The sequence below is a fragment of the Channa argus genome, chromosome 18 (genome assembly GCF_033026475.1).
Source record: "Channa argus isolate prfri chromosome 18, Channa argus male v1.0, whole genome shotgun sequence".
NCBI lineage: Eukaryota > Metazoa > Chordata > Actinopteri > Anabantiformes > Channidae > Channa > Channa argus.
In genome coordinates this window covers 18,276,267-18,302,807 of record NC_090214.1, presented here as the reverse complement: position 1 = coordinate 18,302,807, position 26,541 = coordinate 18,276,267, and the positions used below count along the sequence as shown (strand labels likewise).

General features: G+C 38.6%; 1 protein-coding gene across 7 annotated transcripts in view; it reads left to right on the top strand.

Annotated features, from left to right (window-relative positions):
• tjp2a (tight junction protein 2a (zona occludens 2)) overlaps positions 1-26,541 on the top strand; it is a 35,026-nt gene that overhangs the window by 5,876 nt on the left and 2,609 nt on the right. Inside the window, exons 2-24 of one of the 7 annotated variants that reach the window (XM_067483185.1) lie at positions 4,271-4,400; positions 6,820-6,908; positions 10,502-10,555; positions 14,665-14,789; positions 15,256-15,358; positions 15,516-16,254; positions 16,653-16,756; positions 17,145-17,298; positions 18,480-18,591; positions 19,098-19,228; positions 19,314-19,410; positions 19,562-19,712; positions 20,149-20,257; positions 20,616-20,835; positions 22,363-22,550; positions 22,656-22,751; positions 22,867-22,946; positions 23,031-23,241; positions 23,360-23,460; positions 23,574-23,798; positions 23,964-24,068; positions 25,075-25,284; positions 25,699-25,776. In XM_067483185.1, the coding sequence (XP_067339286.1) occupies positions 6,849-6,908; positions 10,502-10,555; positions 14,665-14,789; positions 15,256-15,358; positions 15,516-16,254; positions 16,653-16,756; positions 17,145-17,298; positions 18,480-18,591; positions 19,098-19,228; positions 19,314-19,410; positions 19,562-19,712; positions 20,149-20,257; positions 20,616-20,835; positions 22,363-22,550; positions 22,656-22,751; positions 22,867-22,946; positions 23,031-23,241; positions 23,360-23,460; positions 23,574-23,798; positions 23,964-24,068; positions 25,075-25,284; positions 25,699-25,776 (3,453 nt within the window). In that variant the 5' untranslated portion in view covers positions 4,271-4,400; positions 6,820-6,848. The other 6 variants (XM_067483187.1, XM_067483186.1, XM_067483189.1 and 3 more) reach the window with 6 other exon arrangements.

The window sequence follows — 26,541 nt, the reverse complement described above, 5'->3', positions numbered from 1 at the left end:
AAACCCAAACAATCTGTGTGACTCAACTAGACACATAAGCAAGAAAGTGTTTATTTTTGTGATTAAGTGACCTGATCATTTAATAACCTCTGTTGGGTGTGTTGGCTCATAATGAAAAGGAAATGGTAGTGCAAATTCAACACTTAGACAATAAGGAAGCACAGTATATTTACAGGTTCAGTTAGAAGCTGAGCATGAACTGTCTGTTCCATTTATGCTGGTACTATGCTTTATATAGTGCCAGCATTATTAATGCATTTGCATGCACTAGTACATAGTTTGTTCTTCCACATTACTGAACATTTAGAGGAAATGCCTTTGTTTTAACTGCAGTTTGCTTGGGGGTTGAAGTCTTGCAAGACTATTAAAAGCAAATAAGATATGATAAGATACACCTTAATTCGTCCCACAGAGGGGACAGAAAGAATTTCAATAGAGGTCAGTATACAGTACAAATAAGTATACAATCAACAAACTGACGAACAATTGCACTACATTAGATGTTATTGCTTAGTGTTATAATCAGTAGTAGGAATGTATATTATAGTGACTATTGGTTCACTGGGAGCAGCTGTGGTTAAAAAGTCCGACAGCAGCAGGGATAAAAGACGATATTACTCCTTCAGGCACTTAGGATGTACTGTAACAGTCTGTAACTGAAGGAGCTGCTCAGAGATGTCACGTTATCATACATGGGGTGATAGTCGTTCTCCAGCAAGGATGATAGCTTGCCTACCATCCTCCTTTCTCCCAGCTCCTGCACTGTGTCCAGGGGCATCCCCAGGTTTCCTGATCAACGTTTCCAGTCTCTTCCTGTCTGCTGTAGAGATTCTGCTCCGCCAGCAGACAAAGCCATAAAAGATGGCTGAGGCCACCACAGAGTCAAAGGACTTCAGTCGTGCTCCTTACACTCCTAAAGACGGTAGTCTCCTCAGCAGAAGGAGTCTGTTCTGTCCTTTCCTGTAAAGGGCATTTGTGTTATCAGTCCAGTCCAGTTATTGTTTAGGTGAACATGAAGACTGCGGTGTTGATGGTGAAGAGGAACGGAGCCAGAACCTTTCCCTGTGGGGTTCCTGTGTTGCAGACAACCATGTCCGACTCGCAGTCACGAGCCCTCACATACTGTGGTCGGTTTGTGAGGTGATCCAGTGTCCAGGTGGTAAGGTGTTGTTCCACCCCCATGTGCTCCATCTTATCTCTCAGAAGCGCAGGCTTGAACTTATTAAAAGCACTAGAGAAATCAAAAAAACATTACTCTTAATGAGCTCCCAGTCTTCTCCGGGTGAAAGAGAGCCCTGTTCAGGAGGAAGATGTCAACATCCTCATCCTTTGTATCACTTTGTATGTAACTTTTGCAAATGCATCTATTTCCTTTTTCGGGTTCTAAGTAGGGAGCTGAAACTGGAAGTATATCATGTCTTTCATTAATGAAGTTCTTCATAGCTGTATTCACTTTTTCATGTTTTATATAACATATCCTATGGAAATTAGCGCGTCAAGATTGTTATTAATAAATTCGTTTTTTCATATTTCTGTCATATATATACAGTATCAACAAAAGAAAACCATCAAAAAAAAAGATATTGCATTATTTCCATCTGCCCCTGTAATCAACACCACTGTAGTCTTCATGAGTTAGGTCTTTAATCCCAGGTGTTCCTGTGGACTGTGGTGGGCAGCTTTTAGGTATGTACAGCTCTGTGTATGTAATCAGGGCAGCAAAAGAAAGGTAGTCTCTCAGTGAAACTACCCTGAATAAATAAGGATTTAAAAAAGAAAATCATTCGGTAATAGAACAGTCACAGGAGCACTTATCTAAATTATGTGCACCCTATTTTTTTAACAGTTTTTTATTTTAAAATTTTCAGCACACAGCTTTTAGTTGTATTGTAGTTTGTGTCGTTTTCAGGATTTTAAAACCTCCAGCACTCATCAACTCCCATGTGTTGCCCCAGTATAACATAATTATCACATGATATGTTTGTGTCATCTTCTCCCACTGGAGACGCTTCTTCTTCCAGTTCCTGGGATCCATGCAGTAATTTTTAAGAGTGATTTTAGTCATTTTTTTCATGTTTTTTTTTTTTCACACATCTATATAATACTGATTAAAAGTCAGAATATCTCTCCTTAATCTGCTTTAAATTTGAACTTTACAAAAAGTATCTTGGGAGAAACCTGACCTTATGGAAATGCAGTACACTTTACTGAGAACTGACCTAATTAGGAATGAATGGTCAATATGGACACACTAACAAAACCATGATAAACCCCAGGCTTTGTTTGAGGACTAAAGCAAGTTATATTTTGGATCACATCAAGTGTTCTTGAAAATACCAAAAACCTTCTTGTGTTTTCTCTATACCTGCAAGTGTGTGCTTAGTATATAAAGGCAGCTGATGCAGTCTCTACTTTCTTCATGTTCAGCACAGTATCACTGAAATACTAAATACATCAGTAACCTCATTTCTGGCTCACTGCCATGAAGTTGTTTCAGCTCGCTAGAGCTTACATGTTTAGACATGTTTGTTAAAAGTTCAGAGAGGCTCCCCTGGAAAGTGAGACTGCAGATTATAGTTTTAAAGTCATTAATATGTCTGTGAGCCTGGGCTCCTCAGGTGACGTTGGCTTTAGTCTGAGTTTTGTATGGCTGGCTTATTTATGGGTATGTAGGGCTTATTTTAATTGCCAATTACAGCTCTGCTTTTTCCCATGTGATGCTTGGGGCCAAATGATTACATGAAATGTTTGGTTTAATATTTCCTCAGCAGACAGCGGTTTAGTTGTTGTTTTGATGGTTGAATTAAGAAAGATTCTTGTAATGTGTAATGTCATGGTCATTCATTTAGCATAACTGTGTTAATGTAAGAAACATTCGAACGAGAACTTTAATAAAAAGTCATAAATAACTACATAACATACCATGGAGATGTTTTTAAATTGCTTGTGTAGTTTGTTTTTTGACCAAATGTCCAAAACATAATATACAGCCACCTAATATTTGTGGCCCAAAACTAACATAATAATAAATTGGCAATTTTAAAGCTTCATTTGACGTCATTTGACCCACACTGTGATTTCACATAGTGCTTTAGGTTATTATTATTAAGGAGCACTGTGAAGCACTGTTCAAATTGTTTTGAAGCCTTTTTCTGATTCTGAGCATATATTACAGCCTTAAACGCTAAAACATTTGTCCTGCTGCTTTTGTCATCAGTCACATCATCAATAAATACAAGAGAACCACATCCTTTAGCATCCACGCCTGCCCACAATTCAGATTAGTGACCAGTTCTCTCCTTTCTACAAATTCTTTTCTCTTTGTTATTCTAGGCCAAGTTCACCTTTGTTTCATCTGTTGTTTTAGATCTCTACATGCCTCTTTTTTTACATTGTTTTATATTTTCTAAAGTCTTTTCTTGAGTCTAAAAGTCTTCTGACTTTGTCCAGGTACACAGAGTGTGTTGCTATAGAGATGTTTGTCACTGACCATGTTAGAGTGATTGATATCTGGTCAGATTTCACTTTGATGGTTTCATGTATAAACAAGAATTTATGAAATTACTAAAACTACAGTGCTGTATTTCAGGTAATAGAAATGAATAAAATAAAGAAAATGTCACGATCAATAAAGGATCGCACCTGCAAGTCTTTGGCGATATGCTTTACTCTCTTCTCATTTGGTGTCTGGATCTATTCTGTTTGCAGCTTTACGCTTACCCCCTCATGTTTTAGTCAGACTTTTTGCCCAGTTTTAAATGAAAAAAACACAGCTGTAGGAACAGACAAAAAATACACACACCTGGCAGCTCAATAGTTAGAGCAGCAGAGTAGAGCGGCAGGATCGGATGCAAAAGTCTGCAGGATCAAACCCTGCCTACCCACCAGGTGTGTCCCTTAGCGAGATACTCAGTGCCAGCTCCCTGGGCACCCCCCGCCATGAGAGCCCACTGCTCCCCCCAGGGGGATGGGTAAAATGCAGTGAAAGAATTTCATTCTAACATGGAACTACAATGTGTATATGTGACAATAAAGGTTGTTGTTCTGTTCTGTTCTTGTTTGAAAAATAAAACCTGACAGTCTGCAATTAAATCGCTGTAGCTTCATTTAAACTTTTTTTGCAGTACAAAGCCAAAATGATGCAAATTGTGTCCCTGTCCCGATCAACAACGACCGGACTGTTACTGAGAAAGTGACTTTGATCAGGGTTTGCGTAATACATTAATAGCAAATAACTGGTTATCAGCTAAGTGTTTCACTCTGTGTACAGGGACCAACTTGGTTCTGACCAGACGAGCACTGACCTGCTCAAGTCCAGCCGCAGGTTCTGCTGGTCCAGAGAAACCCAGTACTTGTATCTTCGCCGCCTCTCCTCCCGCAGCTATTCGGCTATTATGATGGTATGTTGTTTACAAGTCTGTGGTGTCGACTTTCTCCCTGTATTGTATGTGCTGTCTTGTTGACTTCCTAATGTGTGTTTCAGTGTTTAAACCCAACACACCCACACTCTACTTCACCTAGTTTGAATATGATAATCATCTTTACATACATCTTTATATTCTTTACTTCATTCTGTAAAGTCCCTTGAGATGACTTAGTTGTGAATTGGTGCTATATAAATAAAGTTGAATTGAATTGAATATGCTAGTGAAGTATGTGGAGGGGCGACTGTAGCTCAGTGGTTCGATCCCTGGTCCTGGCTATATGTGGAAGTGCCTCTGTGTCTCTCTGGGCAAGACACTGAAAACCTAACAACGGGGATTCCATCCCCAGCTGTGCAGTGCCGGTCTAAGCCCAGTAGAAATTGGGGATTGCGTCAGGAAGGGCATCTGGCATAAAAAAAAAAACTGTGCCAAATCAACATGCAGACAATGATCCACTGTGGCAACCCTGAACTCACGGGATAAGCCCAAAGGACAAAAAAAATAAAAAATCCATTGAAGTATGCATTATACTGTGGACGTTTTATTATAAATCAAATCATGGGGCAACTGTATTTGCAATTTATGTTGGGTCAGCTGTATTTGCACACATAATGCATAGTATGTTACCAGCTGGATGTTACAAAAGTCCCCTGAAAAAAACTCCTACATCTACACGTCACTTGTTTCTGCTCTGATGAAAAAGTCACAAATTTTAATCTTAAGATTCTCTTTTATAATCCCTTCACTGGATAAGCTGAAAAATACATGCTGTAGTTTTTTTTTCTCCCAAAAATAGTCTGTGGGCTGCATACAAGTCTACCTCTCCGTTGATGCATTGATGATTCGGAGATGAGATCGGATTCAGTGAGTCAGTGTTTCCCAGACTTATTTACTCATCTCTTATCTTCTAACACAACTATGCTTTAGTGACCCCCCTCCTGCATTCATGATTATGATTAATCAGAGAGACATGTCATGTCATACAAGCTTCATTGTTTTAATGACTTGGTTGCACACATTATTCAGTTCAGTTAAGTTATTTTGCATTAGGATGACCCATTTTAAGGCCTATTTCACATCCCACAGTGAATGGGATGATTTGACTCAATTAACTTTTTTCTTTTTTCTTAATTTGTCGTGTTTTTCTTCAAGCAGTACTTTTCTGGCATTCAAAAAATGGGCCAAGTGTTGCTCATTTTGTTAACAGATGGTTTAATCATTTGATAAAATTTTGGGTTTTTTAGAAGGAAAAGGTTTTCCAAAGCATTAGGGATTTCGGACATTTTATGGGTAAGCAGGTGTTTTTTAACTGTGATTCAAGCAGATAAATCACCAGATAAGAACAGAGTTAAATGAACACACACACGTGCACATACACAGATGCACGCACGCACACACACACACACACACACACACACACACACACACACACACACAGTGCAGCTGCTCATAATCCTCTAATTTTTCCAAACCTTTGCTTCAGCTGGTCATGTTTAACAGACTCATATTTTTAGTAGCTCTGCATTTTTATGTCTAACCACGTACTGCCGTGTACTTGTCTCTGTTTGTTTTTCATGGTGCACAGTACCAATGGAAGGAAGTCCCCATGCTAAAACATACAGTAACAATAGAATGATTCCAACTTTGTGACAATAGTGTAAGGAGTGTCCTTTCCTGTTTTCAACAGTACCCCTGTGCACAAAGCCAGACCCATAAGGAGTTTTAAACAATGTTTTTAGTTTGGTGTTAAATAGCTCACTTGCTTATTTATTTATTATTGATTGATTGATTGATTTGAACAATAGATAATTATATTTTTATCACCCCTGTTTGTGTCTACTTGGATCCATTTAATAAATGTCATATCTTTCTCTGAATTATAGCCTGCAGTGTGCAGTCTTCGTTGTGTTTTTGTGCTCAGTCTGTCTGGGAGCTTCGCAGCAGGTTCCCTAAAAATCAATGGGACATTTGGACGGATCCATCTCAGCGGTATTAATGGGGCAGCTCCCCTTCACACAATAGAGCTATGAGAAGTTTTTTTTTTTTTTTTTTTTTTTGTTATTACTGACAACTAATACATTCTTTTAAATAAACTAAACGAGGCTGAGGAAGTTTGATGATTTTGAACTGCATTTGTGTTTTAAAACTTAAATTCACTCCAATCTCAGTTGGTATAATCTGTACCAAGCTAGGAGCAGTCGGCGCTAATTTGTTTTTGCCTTTAACGTCTAACGTTGATCTGGACGTTTCTAGCGAATGAAGTGCAACGTGTCCAGTAAAGTTGAAGAGACTTCTAGCACTTTCTAAACTTCAACGTTCATTATTTCTGCCGAACGTCGTTGCCTTCCCACGACTGGAAACGTCTAATTATCCATAGCTGTGTTTAAATCCTCAGTTCCAGTCCTAGACAGTTCAAAGTGCGTGATGCCAGTAAACGGAGGGGGTCTGGTCTCTGTGAGCAGATACACAGCTCAGTATTTCACAGTAAGTATTAGCACCGCTACATTCAGGTCAACCTGAAACTGCGCTGATAAACTCTTATTACAGCTTTATTGCCTCTGTGTTTCTGGGATGTAGTAGTTAATAGTTACTTAGTAGTTACTGTGAACTCCCGGTGAAGCCTGTTGCACCTGCTGTTAGTGCAACAGGCTCCATTAGTTTGTAGAGTTAAAGTAAATATGTCCAGCTTTAAATGTTGGGTTGACTTCACACCAGCTGCTGCTGTATCAACATCTAACACATCTGACCGTGTGGTTTCAGTGACATTGCACATCATGGGCTTTGATTCTCGAGAGAACGTTTGCTTTATTTATTTATTTATTTAAGTTGTTCTCCATGCGGCATCTCAGGGGCAACATCTTATGACCTGTAGTTTCATAACAAACCAAAGGCTGCAAATGTCCAAAGTTATCATAATGGCGGCGGTATATTTTAGCTCGTGCGTGTAATGGTGTGTTGTTTTGGTTTTTTGTCCCTCACGTTGTCACTCTGCTCTGTCGCCAGCAGGCGGCACACTTGTCCAACTTATCTGTTTTCAGGGCCCAAAAGCTCTAGCGCACACAGTGACAAACCCTGAAACATTGAAACTTCTTACATTTACCGAGAGGAAATCCGTCTATGCAGACTTCGACACAGAAAGTTACAATTGCATGACCTCGAATCATATGGTACATTTTAATTATCTAAAATCTAAAAGAGAAGTCAAAGATCTTGAGTTAAGAAAAGTCATTACTCAGTATTGAGCTTTGCAGAAAACAGCAAGTAACTAATTTTTCCTTTCCTGCACTTATAGTGTGGATTTTATTCAAACTGATTACATTTTTTTAACTTCAGACAGGACAGTAGAATTTCACATAGCTTGTCAGTGTTTGTAGTTTCCAATTGCTGTAATGCGCATTGTAATATATCACAATAAAAATATCAGCTTGTTTTTATATTTTATACGTAAACTTGAGGTCATGACCTGTAACCAATATTTGAATAATTAATTACTTGATAGCTCGATGAGTTACAGCTTCACCGTTTCAAAACGAACATTTTAGTTTTAAAAAAAAAAAAGTAATGTCAATATTTGTGGATATTAAAAGCACAAGCCTAAATATATGTGAAAATGCATTTGTATAATGGTCAGATTTCAAAATTCCCCAAACTGGGAGCTACTAAAACAAAACACAGCCATGATTTTGTGTCAAGTTAGAATTCCAATGTCAACCTGAGTGGCTTTATTTAAATACAGGCCTCAGAGTTTTGTCTAGGACCCATACATTCTCTGTTTCTGGCTTTCTTAATATAGAATCAACTCTATCTCTACATAATTTGTTTTTAAAGTCACGTCCTACAAGGATGACCCACTATTTCAACCGCTCTTCTCATTAGTGGAAATATATTTGTGTTTCGTTATGTAATGGCCCACACTCGGGGGGCTAAGATTTATCTAGCGGTCCTGCCTGCTGGCAGCCATCACAATCATATCACACTGTGCAAGAACTCAGTCTGAACTCGTTTGGCCTTGCTCTCAACAAATTTATTGGCGGCTTCTAAGTCATTTTTCTCTCTTCTGTCTACATGTAGCAATGCTATCTTCTGCTGCTGTTTTGTTTTCGGCCTATGTGTTGCAAAGGCAAAAATACACAGCACCACTTTGTAAAGTTTCTTGTCTTTAGTATTTCGGTTTCTCATCTTGTTGATCAAAAACCGAATATTCACTTCTGCCTCAATCGTCTGTCCTGTGGACTCCTTGCAGTCTCTTTGATACTGCTGCTGGTCATTTGGTTTTCCTTAAAGGCCAGAATATCAAAAAAAGTGGGTTAGAATAGGTATGCTGCCAGCCTCAGTAATGTCCCCGTTTCACTAAGCCTGGGCAACAAATGTCAGCAGCTCACAAATTTCTTTTAACTTTATTTCCCAAAAACAAACTTAAACTTTCTGATTACAGTGTTATTTTGCTCGTGGCTCACTTTTGCAGATGTACAAAAGATCTCTAAAAGTTTGAAGAGCGTTTAAGATATCTAAATCCAAAATGTGTTGTGCGTTTTGTTGTTGTGTTTGTAGATGAACACTCTGGCATTTAATCACTGCATGCTTTTGCAGGAGTTGGTGTCTCTGTATGTTTACACTGCGCGCAGACGGTGGGATTTGTGCTGAATGTAGGCCAGCAGAATCTCTCTTACGTCAAAGGGAGACAGGCAGGCAGATGCAGGGAGAGAGCTGCTGGTGGTTGTGCAGCTGTGGCCATGGAAGAGGCTGTGGCGCACATCAGTTTGCCAGAGCACCACTGGCAGTGAACAGGGAGAGACAAAGATAGGAAGAGACGGAGAGCGCCAACCATGAAGACCGTTCTCAGCCTGCACAGGAAATGGGCCCATGCGGTCAAGACCATACGCATCCTGCAGGGACTCGTGAGTGTGATTCTAGTACCATGGCTTAAATGTGATCAGATCTGTGCCTGGTGCAGGGGTCTCAGCCAGGCAGCTGGACCTAGATATGTCAGGGATCTGAATTTTTTATTTTTTATTTATTTCTTTTTTTGTACATCCAACATTTGTCTAGTTCTGCAAAGTAGAGGGTGTGTGTGTGTGTGTGTGTATGTGTATGTATATGTATATGTATATATATATATATATATATATATATATATATATATATATATATATATATATATATATATATATATATATATATATATATATATATATATATATAGTTTTTTCTTTGTTTTTTTTCTTTGTTTTGTCAGAATTTGCAGAAACGTGGTACTGACTACTGCTGTTAGGGATTAAAATGTATCATGGATAACACTTTTTAATGTTTTGATCTTTGTTTTGGTGTCTGGAAAATCAGCTTTCCATTTGGTCTTAAATGGTTGAAAATGTTGACAAAAGTTAATGTGTATTTCATTAGGACTGATAGGCTAAATGGATTATTTGATCTACTGCTTAACACAACATAGATTTTTTTTCTGTTAAAAAATGCTATGTTAGGATCTGTAATGCAGAGATTCTTTTCCCTTTTTTGTTTCATTGTAAGCGTTAACATCTTTTGTTTTTTTTGTTTGTTTTTTTTTTTGTTTTTTTTTGTTTTGCTTTTTTTTTATTTAGTGACAACAGAACCAATGGCTGGATTCTCTCTTCAGGGTTAGGGGCCATTAAATAATGATATATGGTCAGGTTGCTCATTAATATAATTAATTTCAGTCCTAAGCTTTCCTGAGTTCACTATTAATTTATTCCTAATTGAAATGAAGTGATTAACGATTGATTTGTGTAATCTGTGATTTCGTGGGACAATCTGTCGGAAGCAGCTATTTGTCCTGAATTATTTATAAGTGCTTCTTATGGAAGTTGTTCAGGAGGTAACTACTAAGACTAATCAATAAAGAATCAATAGGAGCCAGAAGTTTCTTAGTCAGACTTGTACACAGAAGAACCAAGGTCCTGTTATTGTTCTTCTGGTAGCTCCTGGTTGTGTAATGACAGCACAAGCTAATGAAGTGGCTTTGTTGTTACATCATGTAATACGTTATTAATCTGTTCAGTGAAATGAAACCAACCATGGTAATCTTCCCTTTCTCTCCACAGAACCCAGTCATGGAGGAGACCGTGTGGGAGCAGTACACTGTGACCTTGCAGAGGGTGAGTCTTTATGTACCTACGACACCCGACCTCATCTGATTTATAGTATTTACATTTCAGCCATAAAGCCAGGCTGTTCCTCCTAGTGGTTTGCAGGGAGTGCATTTAAATTATTAGTTTGACAAGTCACAGTCAGCCAGCCTGCACAAGGCCAAAGAGCTTCTACAGATGCAAGAGATATTTTCCTGTTCTCTCAGTGAAAGGCAGAATAAACTTAGGCAATTGGTAAAAATATAATAATGTTCACATGGGCGGCTGTTGCACACTTGCTAGTGCTGTCGTGTCCTGATGTTCCACTTCTAGTGCCACTTTTTTTCCTCAAGTAAAAGTACTAAGTAGATTTCAAAAGTAAAAGTATTCCACTAATAAATCAATCTATTTTAAAAAATACATAATATGGTAATTATGGCAAAACCAGCACAGTAATTAATAAACAATATGGGTCAAACATCACTGTTGGTAGAGGTGGAGCTGATTTTTAAATCACTTCATAAGCTTTGTGGTGATAATTTATATTATATTCGTTAATAATATTTCTATTAAAATCATATAATAATGATATATTGTACGTTAAAGATACAGTATGTAACTTTAATTTGATTTTAACTCAAAATATGCTGTAAAACTGGAATTGTGGGGAAACCAGCTGACAGCTTTGCAATGATATTTAGGTTTAAATGTTTTTTGAATGTTGATTATTCTTCTAAACAGACAAGAAAAGGATTTCTGCCTCATTACTAAGTTTTGTAGTATTCTTGTTTACGGTATTTTCTTAATGATGACTACCTGAAACTCTGAACTGAGTGAGTGGAATTGAGTTTGATTCTAATGCTAGCACTGAAGTTGCATATTGTAGCTTTGAACTTCAATCCTTTTCTAAATTAATCAAATTGATGCAATCACCATGCTTCTTTTTGTGTGTTTGGTTGGTTGTCAGGCGGCAGCCTGCATTAGGTTGTTCATCTTTGCCATTAAGCACTTGAATTACTGTATATGAAAAACTATACAAAGCTATTTAAAAAAATAACTAGATCAGCTAGAAATGCCAGTCCACTAAAGTTGGCTGCAGAATGCTGCAGTTGAAAGAAACTGTCTAACATGCACAAAAACCCATCTGACTGCATTAAATGCTTCTAGATATCAACAATAAATTAACTAGTAAAGTTCATAACCAAACACTGCAAAACATGATCTGTGTCAACTCCACCAAAATGAAAAAACTCCAATAAAAACTTCACAAAAGATACGCATATTAACATTTTGACCAGATGGCTAAAACATTTGTGACTGGTAAATTTTGACTATGAACTAGGCTATTTTACTATGGATAACCTTCCAAAACACAGGCACTACCTGCAGGTATCTCTGCACCTGTTGTTGTGTCAAGTAGGGGACTTTCTACTGATATCTGTAAAAGCAAAAATAAGCAAATAAATTAGCTAATTGTTTTTGTCAAGATTCTCATTTCCTGATAAAATTAAATTTAATGTTTGGTATGGTAATATAATAATTGCCCAAATCCCTGTTTATTTTATTTATTTTTTTAATAGGTCTAGAGAAAAATGTCTCAGCTACTTGCCCGAATGGCAAGTGGTCTGCAACATTTGATGTCAAGACCTAATGTTAATATTCTAGTGTATGGGTTCTGTGTGTCTTGCTGCTCTGTAGGCTAAGCAGAGCCAACAATAATCACCATGATGAGCTCATTGTCTTGTGCTGTAGTTCATTAAAGCCAGAAAAGCAGATTTAGTGCAAAAAAGGTATTCTGCTGCGGGCATGTGACCTCCAACTCTCAACCCCACCACAGCCAGCTGTCACACTCTGCTTTTGATTCTCCTCCACTGTTTAACTCTCGCTAAATGTGTTCCCTACTGCTACTTCTTCTGTCCCTCCTTGTGTCATTCAGAACACTTCATAAATCATTTTGTTATTAGGGACAAAGCACTGATTTGCAAAGATGTAATTAAAGTCTTGTAAATGCTGGAAAAGTTAAGTATGTTTTATGAAATATACAGTGTATTGAGAAAGTATAAAGTCCACCTTTACTTTATTCAAGTTTATGTTACAGCCTGATACTAGAGTTGTTTAAATTCAGTATTTCTCATTAAACTACAATCAGTACAACATAATGACAAAAGGAAGACAGAATTGTAAGAATTTGTGTAAATTATTATTGAAAAGAAAAAACGTATAAAAATTATTTACACTTTACTCAGTACTTTGTTGAAACACCTTTGGCAGCAATTACAATCTCAAGTGTTTTTGAGTGTCATGCAACAAGCTTGTCACACGTGGACTGGGGAATTTTCTGCCCTTCCTCATAGCAAATCCTCTCAAACTACGTCAAGTTGAATCTGGAGCGTTGGTGGCGGCGGCCATTTTCAGGTCTCTTCAGTTATGGTCAATAGGATTTATGTTAAGGCTCTGCCTGGGCCACTCTAGGACTTCGACAGAGTTCTCCCTAAACCAATCCTGTGTTCTCTTGGCTGTGCACTTAGGATTGTTGTCATTTTGGAAGATGAACCTTCCACCCAGTCTGAGGCCATGAGCTATGTGGAACAGGTTTTCATTGATGACATCCCTGTAGTTTACTCAATTCAGCTTTCCTCACAGTCTGAGAGTCCTTCAAGTGATTTTTGCTTTTATGTTGCACTGAGGGGAAGCTTCCTTTTAGCCAGTCTGACATATAAGCCAAGACTGGTGGAAGGCTGCAGTGAGGGTTGTCCTTCAAGAACTTTGTCGCATCTCCATATAGGATCTCTGGAACTCTGCCAGTGTGACCATTGCATTAAGGGTGACCTCATACTAAGGCCCTTCTCTGATTGCACAGTTTGGCAGGGGAATCAGCTCTTTGAAGAGTCTTGGTTGTTGCAAAACACCTTCCATGTGAGAATTATAGAGGCCACTATGCTATTGGGAACCTGCAGTCCAGCAGAATTTATTTGTATCTTTCCCCAAATATTGCAATAGCCCTGGCTTTTGCTCTTATATATTATGCATTGTCAACTGTGAGGCCTTCTACAGAGATTCATTAAATTAATTCATCAGAGGTAGACTTCAGTCAAGGTATATAAGATAAATGGGAGGAACCTGAGCTAAACTTCAAGTATTGTTACCAGGAATACTTATGTCAGTGTAATATTTCAGGTTTCCTTTTCATACATTTGCAAACGTTCCTAAAATTCTGTTTTTACTTTGCCATTATGTGGTGCTAAGTGTAGATTAATGAGGAAAAAACTAAATTGAACATACCAAAAACTAGGTAATGTATGGACATATCTGTAGGAGAAAACATGACACAAAGTGCTTCTGGGAACTGGACATGATCAAAAGAACAGCTAAAATCCAACTTAAGATGTTTTGTTTGTTCTTTTGGCATAATAAACACCAATATCATAGCATTGTAACAAACGTTGCTTAAATTTCAATATTAGATAATATTACTTATTCTTCACTTTATATTTTTATGACAGGAGTAATATGATGACAAAATGATGGAGAATGTCTGTCTCCTGTGTTACTTGATTTTTTTTCCTTCATTTGTTTCTCTGTTCACACTTCCTCCCTCCCCCTCCACAGCCATCTGCTAGAGACAGAGGGCAGTGGTGAATTGTGAATTTTCTTCTTTTTTTTTTTAAGTACAGATGGTAGGGATATAGAGGGACTTTCATCAAATCTCTGACCTAATCTCATCTAAACTAGAGCAGTGGCAGGTAGAATCATTAAGAGGCCAGAACAAATTCCCGTCAACAAAACAGTCTGCATTTCAAAACCTAAAATTAAAATAAAAAACATCCTAACGTTTGCTCAGACACCACATTACAGAGTCAAGGATTTGCATCGTTGTTAATCGCACATAACACACCGACGACGGAGCTGCGGGCGCTGAACTTTCACACGTGACTTGTATACAAAACTGTAATCACAACCACATTCAGAATTTCTTTAATCGCTATCTACACTGTACACAGTGTCATAATAATAAAGTGATCTCACCCACTCCACATTTTTAGAGATTACTGGACCTTACACTCCCATGCCCACAAATACAATATTTAATGCACATGGTGACACAGAATAGAGAACATGTTTTCTGTTTCTGTTTTCAGGATCCAAAAATGGGTTTTGGCATTGCAGTGTCAGGGGGACGGGACAACCCAAATGAAGAAACTGGCGAGACTTCGATTGTGGTGTCCGATGTCTTGCAGGGAGGACCTGCCGATGGGTTATTATTGTATGTGCTGGTTTCAATTACTTAGTTTTTACATATTGATCTGTGTTTATATAAAAGTCAGTATAATTCACTTACCATAATAAAAATAACATTTGACAACACTGACAACAGAAACGTGAAGATTGGAACTTTCCATTTTGCATTGAAAGTAAATTTTCTGTATACATTTGTTCTTTTTTACAGTAACCTTTTTTATTAGAGTGGATTAGATTGGATGGAAGTTCCCACCTTAAATACAACTTTCTTTTAATTTCTATTCATTGATTTGTTAGCAGACAACTTTCAGTTTTCTTAAACAGATGTTTTACTCACAGCTCTTAGTGGTCCACCTGTCACTTTAGGTTTACGTTTAAAAATAACAGTGTGACTCTGTTTTTGTCTATGAATGTTTACCAACTTGGTTAAAATGATAACTGTTCCTGAATTTAGCATATTTATTCATATGTCAGTGTGTGTTTGTGTTTAGCGAGAAAGACAGAGTGATGCAGGTGAATGCCATCCCCATGGAAGGTGCAATACACTCCTTCGCTGTCCAGACCCTCAGAAAATGTGGCAAAGTAGCTAAAATTGTAAGTGAAGCGTTTTGGTTGTTCTCTGAACCATATCAGTTTGTTGCTGCTTTCAACGCCAAAGGCTTTTTACTCAGAAATGTAATCTTTTAAAAATAACAGAATAATTATTTATTAAAGAAATATTTGATTTAAATTAATATTTTTTAATTAAAAGATCGTAAAGAGGCCCAGGAAGGTTCCGCTCAATCTGCTAAACCGTCCCCCATCACCTGATGACAGAGTCTTCAGCAACGACTACAATGATGATTACAGCTATGAGCATGATCGCCGCAGTGTGTACAGTGGCCCAAGTGTCGCTGGGCGTGACCACAGCCTGGAAAGGGAGCGAGGTGCCGGAGGCTACATGGATTCGGGCTACCACACACGTGAGCGTGACTATGACAGAGACTATGACCGCCGAGAACGTGGCAGGAGCATGGAGAGAGACCTCAGTCCTGACCGGCCGTACAGGAGAGATGGCAGCAGAGGTCGAACTTTAGACAGAGAGCGCAGCCCAGATCGCCGGTATAGGAGTGAGCACATGCTCGACCGTGACTACAGCCCAGACAGAAAGTACAGAGACCACAGTCCTGATAGGCGGTACCGCAGCGAGCGAACACTTGACAGGGACTACAGCCCAGACAGACGCTTCCGAAGCGAGCGAACACTGGACAGCACCAACAGTCCTGACTTGCGCTACAAACGTGACACCAGCTTGGAACGGGGACGTGAACAGTCCCCCATTTCCCCGAGGACGTACGACGACCCGCTCAAGCGTAGCGGGAGCAGAGACCGTCTAGATCACTCGCCATCACCTGCCACTATGCCCATCCCGCTGTCTCGCCCTGCCCGGGACATGGAACCACTGGAAAAACCACTCAGTGTGGTGCTTCTCAAGAACCGGCCCAACGAAGGTAAGAAACAAACCTTATTTTCAAAAACCACTTAATATTCATAATGAGTAGGACTTTAGAACTGTGTACATTTTTTTTGCCTTTTTTTTTTTTTTTTTTTTTTTTTTTTTGTTGCTTTTATTGCTGTATTTCTATTCAATTTAAATCGGTAACGGACCACAAATTTAACTTAACAAGCTTTCTGCGGCTCTGGAGCACTGCTTCCACATTATACAAGATAGTGGATAAAATTGAAAGTTGAAGTTGAAAATGTACTTTCATAGAGTAAATTCTCAGTATTTTGAATAAATGTAAAATGTTCAATTATGGTTTCAAATATTACCATAGTTTACAATTTGAATTCAGAGTCTGTGTTTGTGTAGTAATATTGCAAACATTTTTTTTAACATCTTTTCCAGAGTACGGTCTTCGCCTGGGCAGTCAGCTCTTCATCAAAGAGATGACAAGCACAGGACTTGCCAGCAGAGGTGGGAATCTTCAAGAAGGAGACATTATACTAAAGGTAGTATCAATGTGTTTCTTTTCTAGTATAATGACTTATCACAAACTCCCAGAGGCCAAAGGGATGTTTTTTAAAAGCCCAAGGATATTCAGTTATATTGGAATAAAATGGAATAATCGAGCAAATTCTTATATTTAATGACTCATTTGATTATCATTAAATTTCAATACATTTCCTTCTCTTTTGTGGCCTCATGTGGCTTAACTCTATCATTCATGTTCGTTACACGTTTGAGGAAATGCTAATTTCATCCCTTAGAGTTTTATCACAGTCACCTTCCTTTGCAAACCAAAACTATATCAATATATAACTGCATACTGTAGGACTTGTGCTGTTCAGTTTTTTTTTTAGTATGTTGATAGGCATCTCTCCTCTTACTGTCTGTCAGATCAACGGTACGGTGACTGAAAACCTATCTCTCAGTGATGCTGGGAAGCTGATTGAGAAGTCCCGTGGCAAGCTGCAGCTGATGGTTCAGAGAGATCGACGACAGGTGCTTATTCGAGTCCCCCCGATGGTCGACAGCGATTCTGAGCTTGATGGTGAGAGTCAGTTGAAACTGAAAAGCAGCAGGTCCTACCCAGTGTAGAGGCAAACCTGACGAGTGACCACCATCATCATATATGCATGGGAACTTTATATAAATCAACCGTGGAAACATTGTAGTTATTGTTATTTTGTTTGTCCATCAAAACTGTTTCCCTTTATAAAATAAAGATTTTACTCACATCCATTTTAGTTAAGTATTCTTAATGTGTACAACTATAGCAAAAAAGCACGAAATATCACTATGAGCTTACCAGAAATTCATCATTAATGTTCCCCAACTGTGATTACTCACTCTTTTATACCTAGTTTTAATGTCACATGACCAGATGGTGTTCTGTGATTGGTCTGAAGCAATCTAGATAAGTGGTGTGAGTGGATTGTTCACTGACCAAATGTTAGCAGGAAGAGGGAATGGCCAGAAGACTTGACCCACTTTGTCTGGTTTTGGCGTGTGTGTTTGTGTGTGTGCGAGAAAGAGAGAGAGTGTGTGTGTGTGTCTGCATGTGTTAAAGTGCTCACTCGCCTTTGCCAGGGTGATCAAATCCCCCATCATAATCCTGCTATTAGATATGACAGAATTTCATTATGTTAAGGTTTGCACCGCAACAGTACTCCAGTTCCTGTCTTTCAGTATATCTCTCTTTGGGTATATCTGAGAGTAAAAGGGACTGACTGACTGACTGTGTGTGTGTGTGTGTGTGTGAGAGAGTGAATGAGGATGTGTCCGGTTTTAATCACCTGTGATGTGAATTCACTTTATTTTGCTTTTTAATTGTATTGTCTTGCTCTTTTACTCCTTCCATACTGGAATACATGGATATCAAGATCTTGTTGAGTGTTAGTGTTCCCAGTCATGATCAAGGTCCTTGGAGCTGGTGACGTGTATAATTAGTGGGGATATTCAACTCCGAGTAAAGACATGACCTTTAATTGTCTGACACAGCTGTTTGGTTTTTTGCCTTAATGGCCGGTAGGGATTTTGAATCGTGTAAAAGTCACATTATGTAATTAAAAAAAAAAAAAAAAAATACAGGATCAAGGAGAAATAAGCATTTTGCTTTTTCTGGTGTTTTTTTAGGCTGTGTTAGCTAAACATGAAGATGGAACAGAACCAGTAGACCCTCAGACACAGTTCTCTGTTCTTTACAAAATGTTTGATGTTGTTGCATTTCAGATATCTCAGAGATAGAGTCGTACCGTTCCTACTCTCCACAGGATGATAGACGAGGCCAACACTCTGACCTCTCATCCCACTCCTCCAACGAAAGGCTTAGAGAGAAGCCCAGGTGAGCTGTTATATCTTCAACCACAGGGAGGAATTATTTTCTTGATCCAAAGATGTAACTGTTTAACTTAATTTTGCTCAGGATCTATTGACATGTACACAAGCATAACCCACATATTTTTTTGAGCTAATTTCAGAAATTTGTGTAGCTTTCACCATTATTGTTAGATCATCAAGGCCATTAAAACAATGAGCCCATCCCTGCTGAGAGATCCCCTGTTATTTTTATTAACTGCATGTTAAATACAGCAGGAAAAATCAGGATAATGCAGGATTATGTTGATTTAAACTTTCTGAAGCTTACCCAATTCATCACATCAAATTTAAAAAAAGATATTTAGTCATGATAATTACTTTTTTTCTGGTCTTGGATTTTATCACAAGAAATTATTTATCTTCATTAATTAAGTTCTGTAAGAGATATGGTAGGTAGTTAGGATAGTAGCTCAGATAAAATTGAACAGATGTCTCCAGGACTGATGTTGTAGTCATCAACATTTTTACCAGAGAGGACCCGCCAAACAGGCTGGCAAAAATGGGTGCATTGCCAACACCATTCAAAGGCGCGGACAAAGCTTTTGAAGACAAGGCCACTTTGCAAGCAGAGAGGGAGGATCCACGATCTGAAACCCCACCAGGTAAACATGTTTCTTTCCAAGTAATCATAAACTACAAACCTCTATTAATTTGAAATATAAATAGTTTTCTGTTCTTTTTCTGCAGTACCAGCAGCCATTGTAGCACCAAAAGTTCATGCTCCAAAGATGCTAACTCCAAAGGTGCCACTAAAGCCAAGCATAGAGGACCAGGAAATATATGGGCAAGTATATTGCTAATTTTTCATTGTTACACTTCCTAAATTTTGACTGATAATCTGTTTTTTGAGGTCACTTTCAGTTCTTTAGTTAGAACACGTTTTAATTGCATGTAGATTCCCCCTCATTTTTTTACAAAGTGGCTTTTTCCTTCAGGCTGAACACAGTAATGGTGCGCTTCCAGAAAGGTGACAGTGTTGGTCTGAGGCTGGCAGGAGGAAATGATGTTGGCATCTTCATCGCTGGGGTTCAGGAGGACAGTGCAGCTGAGCAGGAAGGTCTGCAAACTGGGGATCAGATAGTGAAGGTGGGTCTTTTTATCTCATATTAAAGTCTTTTTTTAAAAAGTTTGCATCCACTTTTTTTCATCAAAAACCCAAATTATACCAAGGATCAAATCTGATGTAATTATTATTTTATTATACCATTTTTATACCCCCTTGAACATGTTTGTGACTTTTGCTGAACATCTGTACTAGCTGAATGTGCAATATTATCATTATGTTTCGGTTGAAGGTAAGTTTGCATTATAATTCTTTTGAAATGCATGTAAGAGGATGCAATTATTTTTCATTAATTTGTCAACAAGTTTGCATTCCATTAATAAAACTTTCTGATGAAGGAACATTTGTACAAGCTGAATGTGCCGTGGTGTGGTGTTAATAAAACATGTTTTAACTCTTCATTTCTACTGAAGTTAGTATAGTTCTAATGACACTTCCTGTTTGGTTTGCCTGTTTCAGGTTAACAACATGGACTTCAGAGGCATGGTGCGTGAAGATGCAGTCCTCTACCTCCTGGAGATTCCCAAAGGAGAAGATGTAACCATTCTTGCTCAGAGCAACCCTGATGGTACTGTGCTTAATAAATAATGCCTGCTTAAAAGGATAATACAGATATGTAATAATGTAAATCTAATTCACAATATTGAGGATGAAACACTATTAATAACTTGTAACAGTGATGATATTGTTTAGTTGAATGTCTAATGTATAGCTCTAAAAATATGCTAGACTTCTTGAAAAATTCATGATGTATATGGAAAATTTCATAAGCCCCTGAAATTAGCCCCATGGTACACAGGAAGTCCACTTACCAATACTTTTGCCCTTTGTTTTGACTTTTTACCTCAGTTTTCATGACTTTATAACAAATAGTGGGTCCAGTAACATTCAGTGAAGGATTGATTATCATCTGCTTTCTGTTTTAGTCTACAAAGACATTTTAGCATCCGGCAGAGGCGATTCATTCTTTATTAGGACCCATTTTGAATATGAGAAGGAGTCTCCACAGAGCCTTGCATTTTCTAGAGGAGAGATCTTTAAAGTGACAGACACGCTTTATGATGGCAAGCTAGGCAACTGGCTGGCAATCCGCACTGAAAAAGACAACCAGCTGCTGGAGAAAGGAATCATCCCCAACAAAAGCAGGTGTGTGTAGGGGTTGTGGTTGTGTATTGTTTAAGATTTACCAACACTTATGTTTATGTACAAATTTACACACAAAAGGAAGCAACTAAATCCTCTTTGTTGATTTTGATATTACTTTGAAATCTTAGTATCACTGTCCAGTGTCATATTGGTGTTTGTAGAAATTACCGTGTATAATTATGCAGGAGCCTAATGATTCTCTAACAGTAAGATTAAAAAATATTAAATTACTATGCTAAAACTATAGTACATGTACAAAATGGAAAAGAATCATGTGTATGTAAGTATTCATAGCATTTGCTGCATTTGCACTTTCCAATTAAGCATACACCTGTCTGTATAAGGTCCCAAAGCTAACAGTGCATGTCAGAGTGCAAAAACCAAGCCATGACGTCCAAGGAATTGTCTGTAGACCTCCGAGACAGGATTGTATCGAGGCACAGATTTGGGGAAGAGTACAGAAAATTTTCTCCAGCATTGATGGTCCTAATGAGCACAGTGGCCTCCATCATCCGTAAATGGAAGAAATTTGAGTCATTGGTCAAACTGAGCGATCAAGAGAGAAGGGCCTTAGTCGGGGAGGTGACCAAGAACCCGATGGTCACTCTGAAAGAGCTCCAGCATTTCTCTGTGGAGAGAGCAGAACAACCATCTCAGCAGCACTCCACCAATCAGGCCTGTATGGTAGAGTGGCCAGACGGAAACCACTCCTCAGTAAAACGCACATGACAGCCCACCTGAAGGACTCTCAGACCATGAGAAACAAAATTCTCTGGTCTGATTGAAAGATTGCTAAGTGTCATGTTGGGTGGAAGACAGGCACCGCTCACCTCTTGGCCACATTCTTGATGAAAACCTGTTCCAGAGTGCTCTGGAACTCAGAATGGGGCATTCATCTTTCAGCAGGACACACAGCCAAGATAACAAAACAGTGGCTACAGGACAACCCTGTCAATGTCTTTGAGTGGCCAAACATCTCAAGGATGATCAGTGGAAACAGGATGCACCAGAGCCCAATTTTGAGTGTCATGGCAAAGGCCATGAATATTTATGTACATGTGATTTTTATTTATTAAAATGTTTTGTTTGTTTAGTTTTTTATTTTTCATGAATTAGCAAAGATTCTAAACAAACTTTTTTCATGTTGTCATTATGGGGTATTGTTTGTAGAATTTTGAGGAAAATAATGAATTTAACCCATTTTGAAATAAGGTTGTAACATTACAAAATGTGGAAAAAGTTGAGCGCTGTGAATAGTTTCTGAATGCACTGTACATTAATTCAATTTTAAAAAGCAGCTTCACTCATTTTTAGCTTGGTTACTTTGCTTCTAATTTGGAGAGTACACGTATATAAATGCCAGTGAAGAACTTTACCTGAATTAAATATCAGTATCTATCTGAAAAACCTGTTCTTCCTCTTAATCTGGTTGCTGGGGTTGAAGTCATACAAAATGATACATCTTTATTGGCAGTTCACACTAATGTGACTTTTAATTTTTATTTGTAATTGTTTTCTGCCTCACAGAGCAGAGCAAATGGCTAATGTTCAGAATGCTGCTCGGGCTGCATCAGGCAATGACAGAGGAGACTTCTGGCGGCTAAGAGGTCAAAGAGCAGCAAAAAAGAAAGATCTCCGCAAGAGCCGAGAGGATCTGACTGCTGCTCCAGTCACCACACGATTCCCTGCATACGAGAGAGTAGTTCTGCGTGAAGGTAATCCAAAAAAATGTTGATGTGTCACAAATGATATACCAACATTCTTGTGTTTTTCTGGGACATCTGTGACTAAAATTCTTTACTGTTTAATGTTTTGTTTAGCTGGATTCAAAAGACCCGTGGTGATATTTGGGCCCATTTCTGATACAGCAAATGAAAAACTAGCCAAAGAAATGCCCGACGATTTTGTCATTGCTAGTAAGTCCTCACTTTATCCCTATTGTTTAAAGGTGTCAGTTAAGTCTCTGAATTTGTGTCAACAAAAACAAATTCTTTCCTCTTTCTTAATTAATTAATTTCTTTCCTCTTTCAGAAACTGAGCCCAAGGATGCAGGAAGTGAGAAATCCTCCGGAGTCGTGAGACTAAACACCATTCGCCAAATCATTGAACAGGTACGGTAACAGAAAAAACTGTAGCTTGCAGTATTAAAGCAGTTACACCATCCAACACTTTGGAACTTCTGCATGTTTTCTTAGGACCGCCATGCTCTGTTGGATGTTACTCCCAAAGCTGTGGACACTCTGAACTACACCCAGTGGTATCCCATCGTCATCTTCTTAAACCCAGATAGCAAGCAAGGTGTCAAGACCATGAGGAACAGACTTATGCCCGGGTCCAACCGCAGCGCGCGCAAACTGTATGAGCAGGCTCTCAAGCTGAGAAAGACCTGTTCACACCTGTTCACTGGTTGGTTTTACTCTGAATAGGCTGATACAGCAACAGGAAATGCATGGAAAACATTAAAAAATCTCAACATTATGACTGATTTCCTTACTAATGTATGTTTATTTTCACGCACGTATAGCAACCATCGAACTGGCCTCGGCAAATGATGCGTGGTATGGCAGCGTGAAAGATACAATTCGGGAACAGCAGAACAGAGCTGTGTGGGTGTGTGAGGGAAAGGTGAGTGTAGTTATCTTTGTGAGTTACAAATCGCAGCCTAAAATGCAGTAGATAGTTTTAGGCTCCTAGAATAGAAGGCAGAAATAATATAATGTTTCTCTCCATCTCCTCAGCTGGATGGTTCAGAGGAGGACCTGGATCTCCAAGATGACGGGATGTCGTACCTGTCAGCGATGAGTGCAGATTACCTGAGCATGGACAGCCGTCTCGCCAGTGACTACGAAGATACCGCGGACGAGGGAGGGGCTTATACAGACAACGAGCTGGACGAGCCATTAGACGAGCCCCAGCCTGTGTCGGCCATCAGTCGATCATCAGAGCCCGTGCTGCCAGATGAGGTGGGGACATTAGCTAAAATGTGTCAATACTGTAAAAATGTTGACACAGTAGGAGATTTCCCTTTTGAATTCTGTTCATGGAGTGTGCATAACCTGAACCTGACAACCCCCCTCTGTGTGTGTGTGTGTGTGTGTGTGTGTGTGTGTGTGTGTGTGTGTGTGTAGAAGCCTCACCCTGAACCCCGGGCTCGAATGAGGAGGTCAGGGAGCAAAGAGGTGTTGAACCGAGAGCCCAGTCCTCCCCCTTCTTTTGTCCCTGAACCCCCAAAGGTGAGAACTTTCCCCTCTTTCCCAAACCGCTTCTTTTCATCACTCTTTGCTTTGTTTTCTCACCCTGTGTCAAATTGAGGCTGGATGAGTTGTGAGAACCAAAATTTGTCATTAATTTACTTAAGTATTATAATGAGCAAATCCCTAATTTATATTTATTAAAAGTAGTCAAACTTATCAAACATTAAATGTTATCTATACACAAGCAAACATTCGAGAACCTTGCATCAATAAAATTGACAAATGTCTCATTTATATTAGTAAGAAATACAGTTGAAGATGTTTTCTGAGAAAGCATAAGGGAGCATTCAATGACTCAGTTGCTGTCTACTGGTAATTGTTTGGTATCCTTCCACAAAACAAAAATTTCTGAAATAACTTGAAACTGACAAAAATAATTTAGACACAGAAATATAAATCTGAAGATATTTCATTTAACTGAATATGCGAAATGATACAATATTTAATAATGGCCCAGACAAATTAGTTACAAAATATCATAAATAGCTGAATTATAGTGATCTTTCAATTTCTGTAATGGGCATAAGAGATATATTTAGCCTTGTAATCAGCGATTCAGCATATTTAAAGTGGAAAAAAGTAATCAATCTGCTTTTTGGCATCACTGTCTGCACGACACTGAACATGGACCAAAGAAAGTAGGCTAAACTACATGTTGGCAGGTGCAGTAGTCTTTTTATTGGATTGTAATTGTATTGTATTGTTATTAAAATATGGAAATATTAATATTATATTAATATAAATATTCTCTTAAATTAAAAGTCAAAAGCTAAGTCTTTATTTGCATTTCTTTAATTGTTTTCTTGTCTATTTCAAGTTATTTCAAACAAAATTGTGGATTCACTCTTTCATAGAGGGGGTATCAATGATTTCAACAGTTGTTTATTTAAGGGAGCCCAAAACCCATAGACTCACCAAAAAAGGTTTGCAATGAACCAAAATGTCCTGAAGAGTTTTTTTGTTTGTTTGGTTTTTTTGGCGACAGGTCCGTGTTCAGACTCGGACTGAGTCAGCACGGAGCTATGACTCACACTCAAGCAGCACCATCAGCAGCGACGTAGTGGGCGGAAACAAGCCACCTCCCCCTCCTGTGGCCCTGAAGCCCATGGTCCCCCGACCGAACCAGCCAACAGAAGAGCAGAGCCCCAGGACGAGGGAGGAGGAGGACCCCGCCAACAAGTCCTTTTTGGGCAAGGTTAGAATGATGATTTCACATGGACATTTTAGTCCCCAAAACAGTCAAACTGATTTATTTTCTCTGACTTATTAAATTCATGTTTCTAACAAAAGAAATACTATATATTTCGGACTCATCCAGGGTCTAGAGACTGGGCCTTAGTTATTAAATGTATTTAATTTTCTTCTGTTGCTTTCATTGCTTCTATGTGCCATAGAAAATGGGTGATCAGGTAACTGAAAATAACTGCATGTCCATGTTCCAACTTCATATAAAGTCATCATCCATTAAATTGTGCTCTATAACTTCATTCCATTCCCTTCAGTCCCATACAGTGTTTTCCCCTTTGTTAGCATCTCTCAACATACATTTGCAGAAGTGATTATTTATGGTCAAACACAGAAATGTAATCGTGTATTTATTTCCACCCAGATTAAAGCTTTTGAGAAGATGGACTACATGGCCCGAGCTCAGAGGGTGCTGGAACTGCAGGAGGCAGAAAACGCTAGAGTCAGTAGTAATGGTGTTAACAAACACTGTCGTAGTATGGTAGCTTTCCACTGATCCCCTAAGAGAAAAACATGACAAATTAGTAGATATTAACAAGTTATATAACTCAAATATCTAGATGATCTTTAAGTATTTGAAGTGTAAATGTACTGTAACCATGACACATCTTACAGCTGTATCTCCACCACAAAAAATGTTTAACCTTATTGAAGTCAACATGAAAAACACAAATGTATAGATACATTATATAGATTATTACTATAGCAGTACGGACATAACTGTGTGGACATTGAAAGCGTTATGTACAAAATGTTTTTAAAGTAGAGCTGAAGCTAATATGAGGTTATTGTATATGACCAGGCAAAATGGCACCTTTTATCTTTTGCATGTCATATGATCCAGGCAACAGCCTTGAATCACAATCCACAAATTATGAACGGAAATATGTGAACTATGATGCCAGTGACGTTGTTGTTGTGTACACTTACCTTGAGTAAACATCAAGCAGACCTTGAACCTAAAGTGGGTCTCTTAGTGTGTGTCAGTCACTCTTAATAACCTTATTAGGAGAGGCCTGTGTGACGAATGCATTGAGTAGGAAACTAGGAATTAATTTAAACAGTCAGGTACATTAGTATTGTTTTAGGACAGACTGGGGAAAGAGGGTGATCTGAGAAAGTGCCTGAAACTCTTCTAGTCTCTTGATTTTCTTGCAGAGATGGGATGTGGATTTTTCTGACATATCTGGGTCCTGTTGTCCTCTCC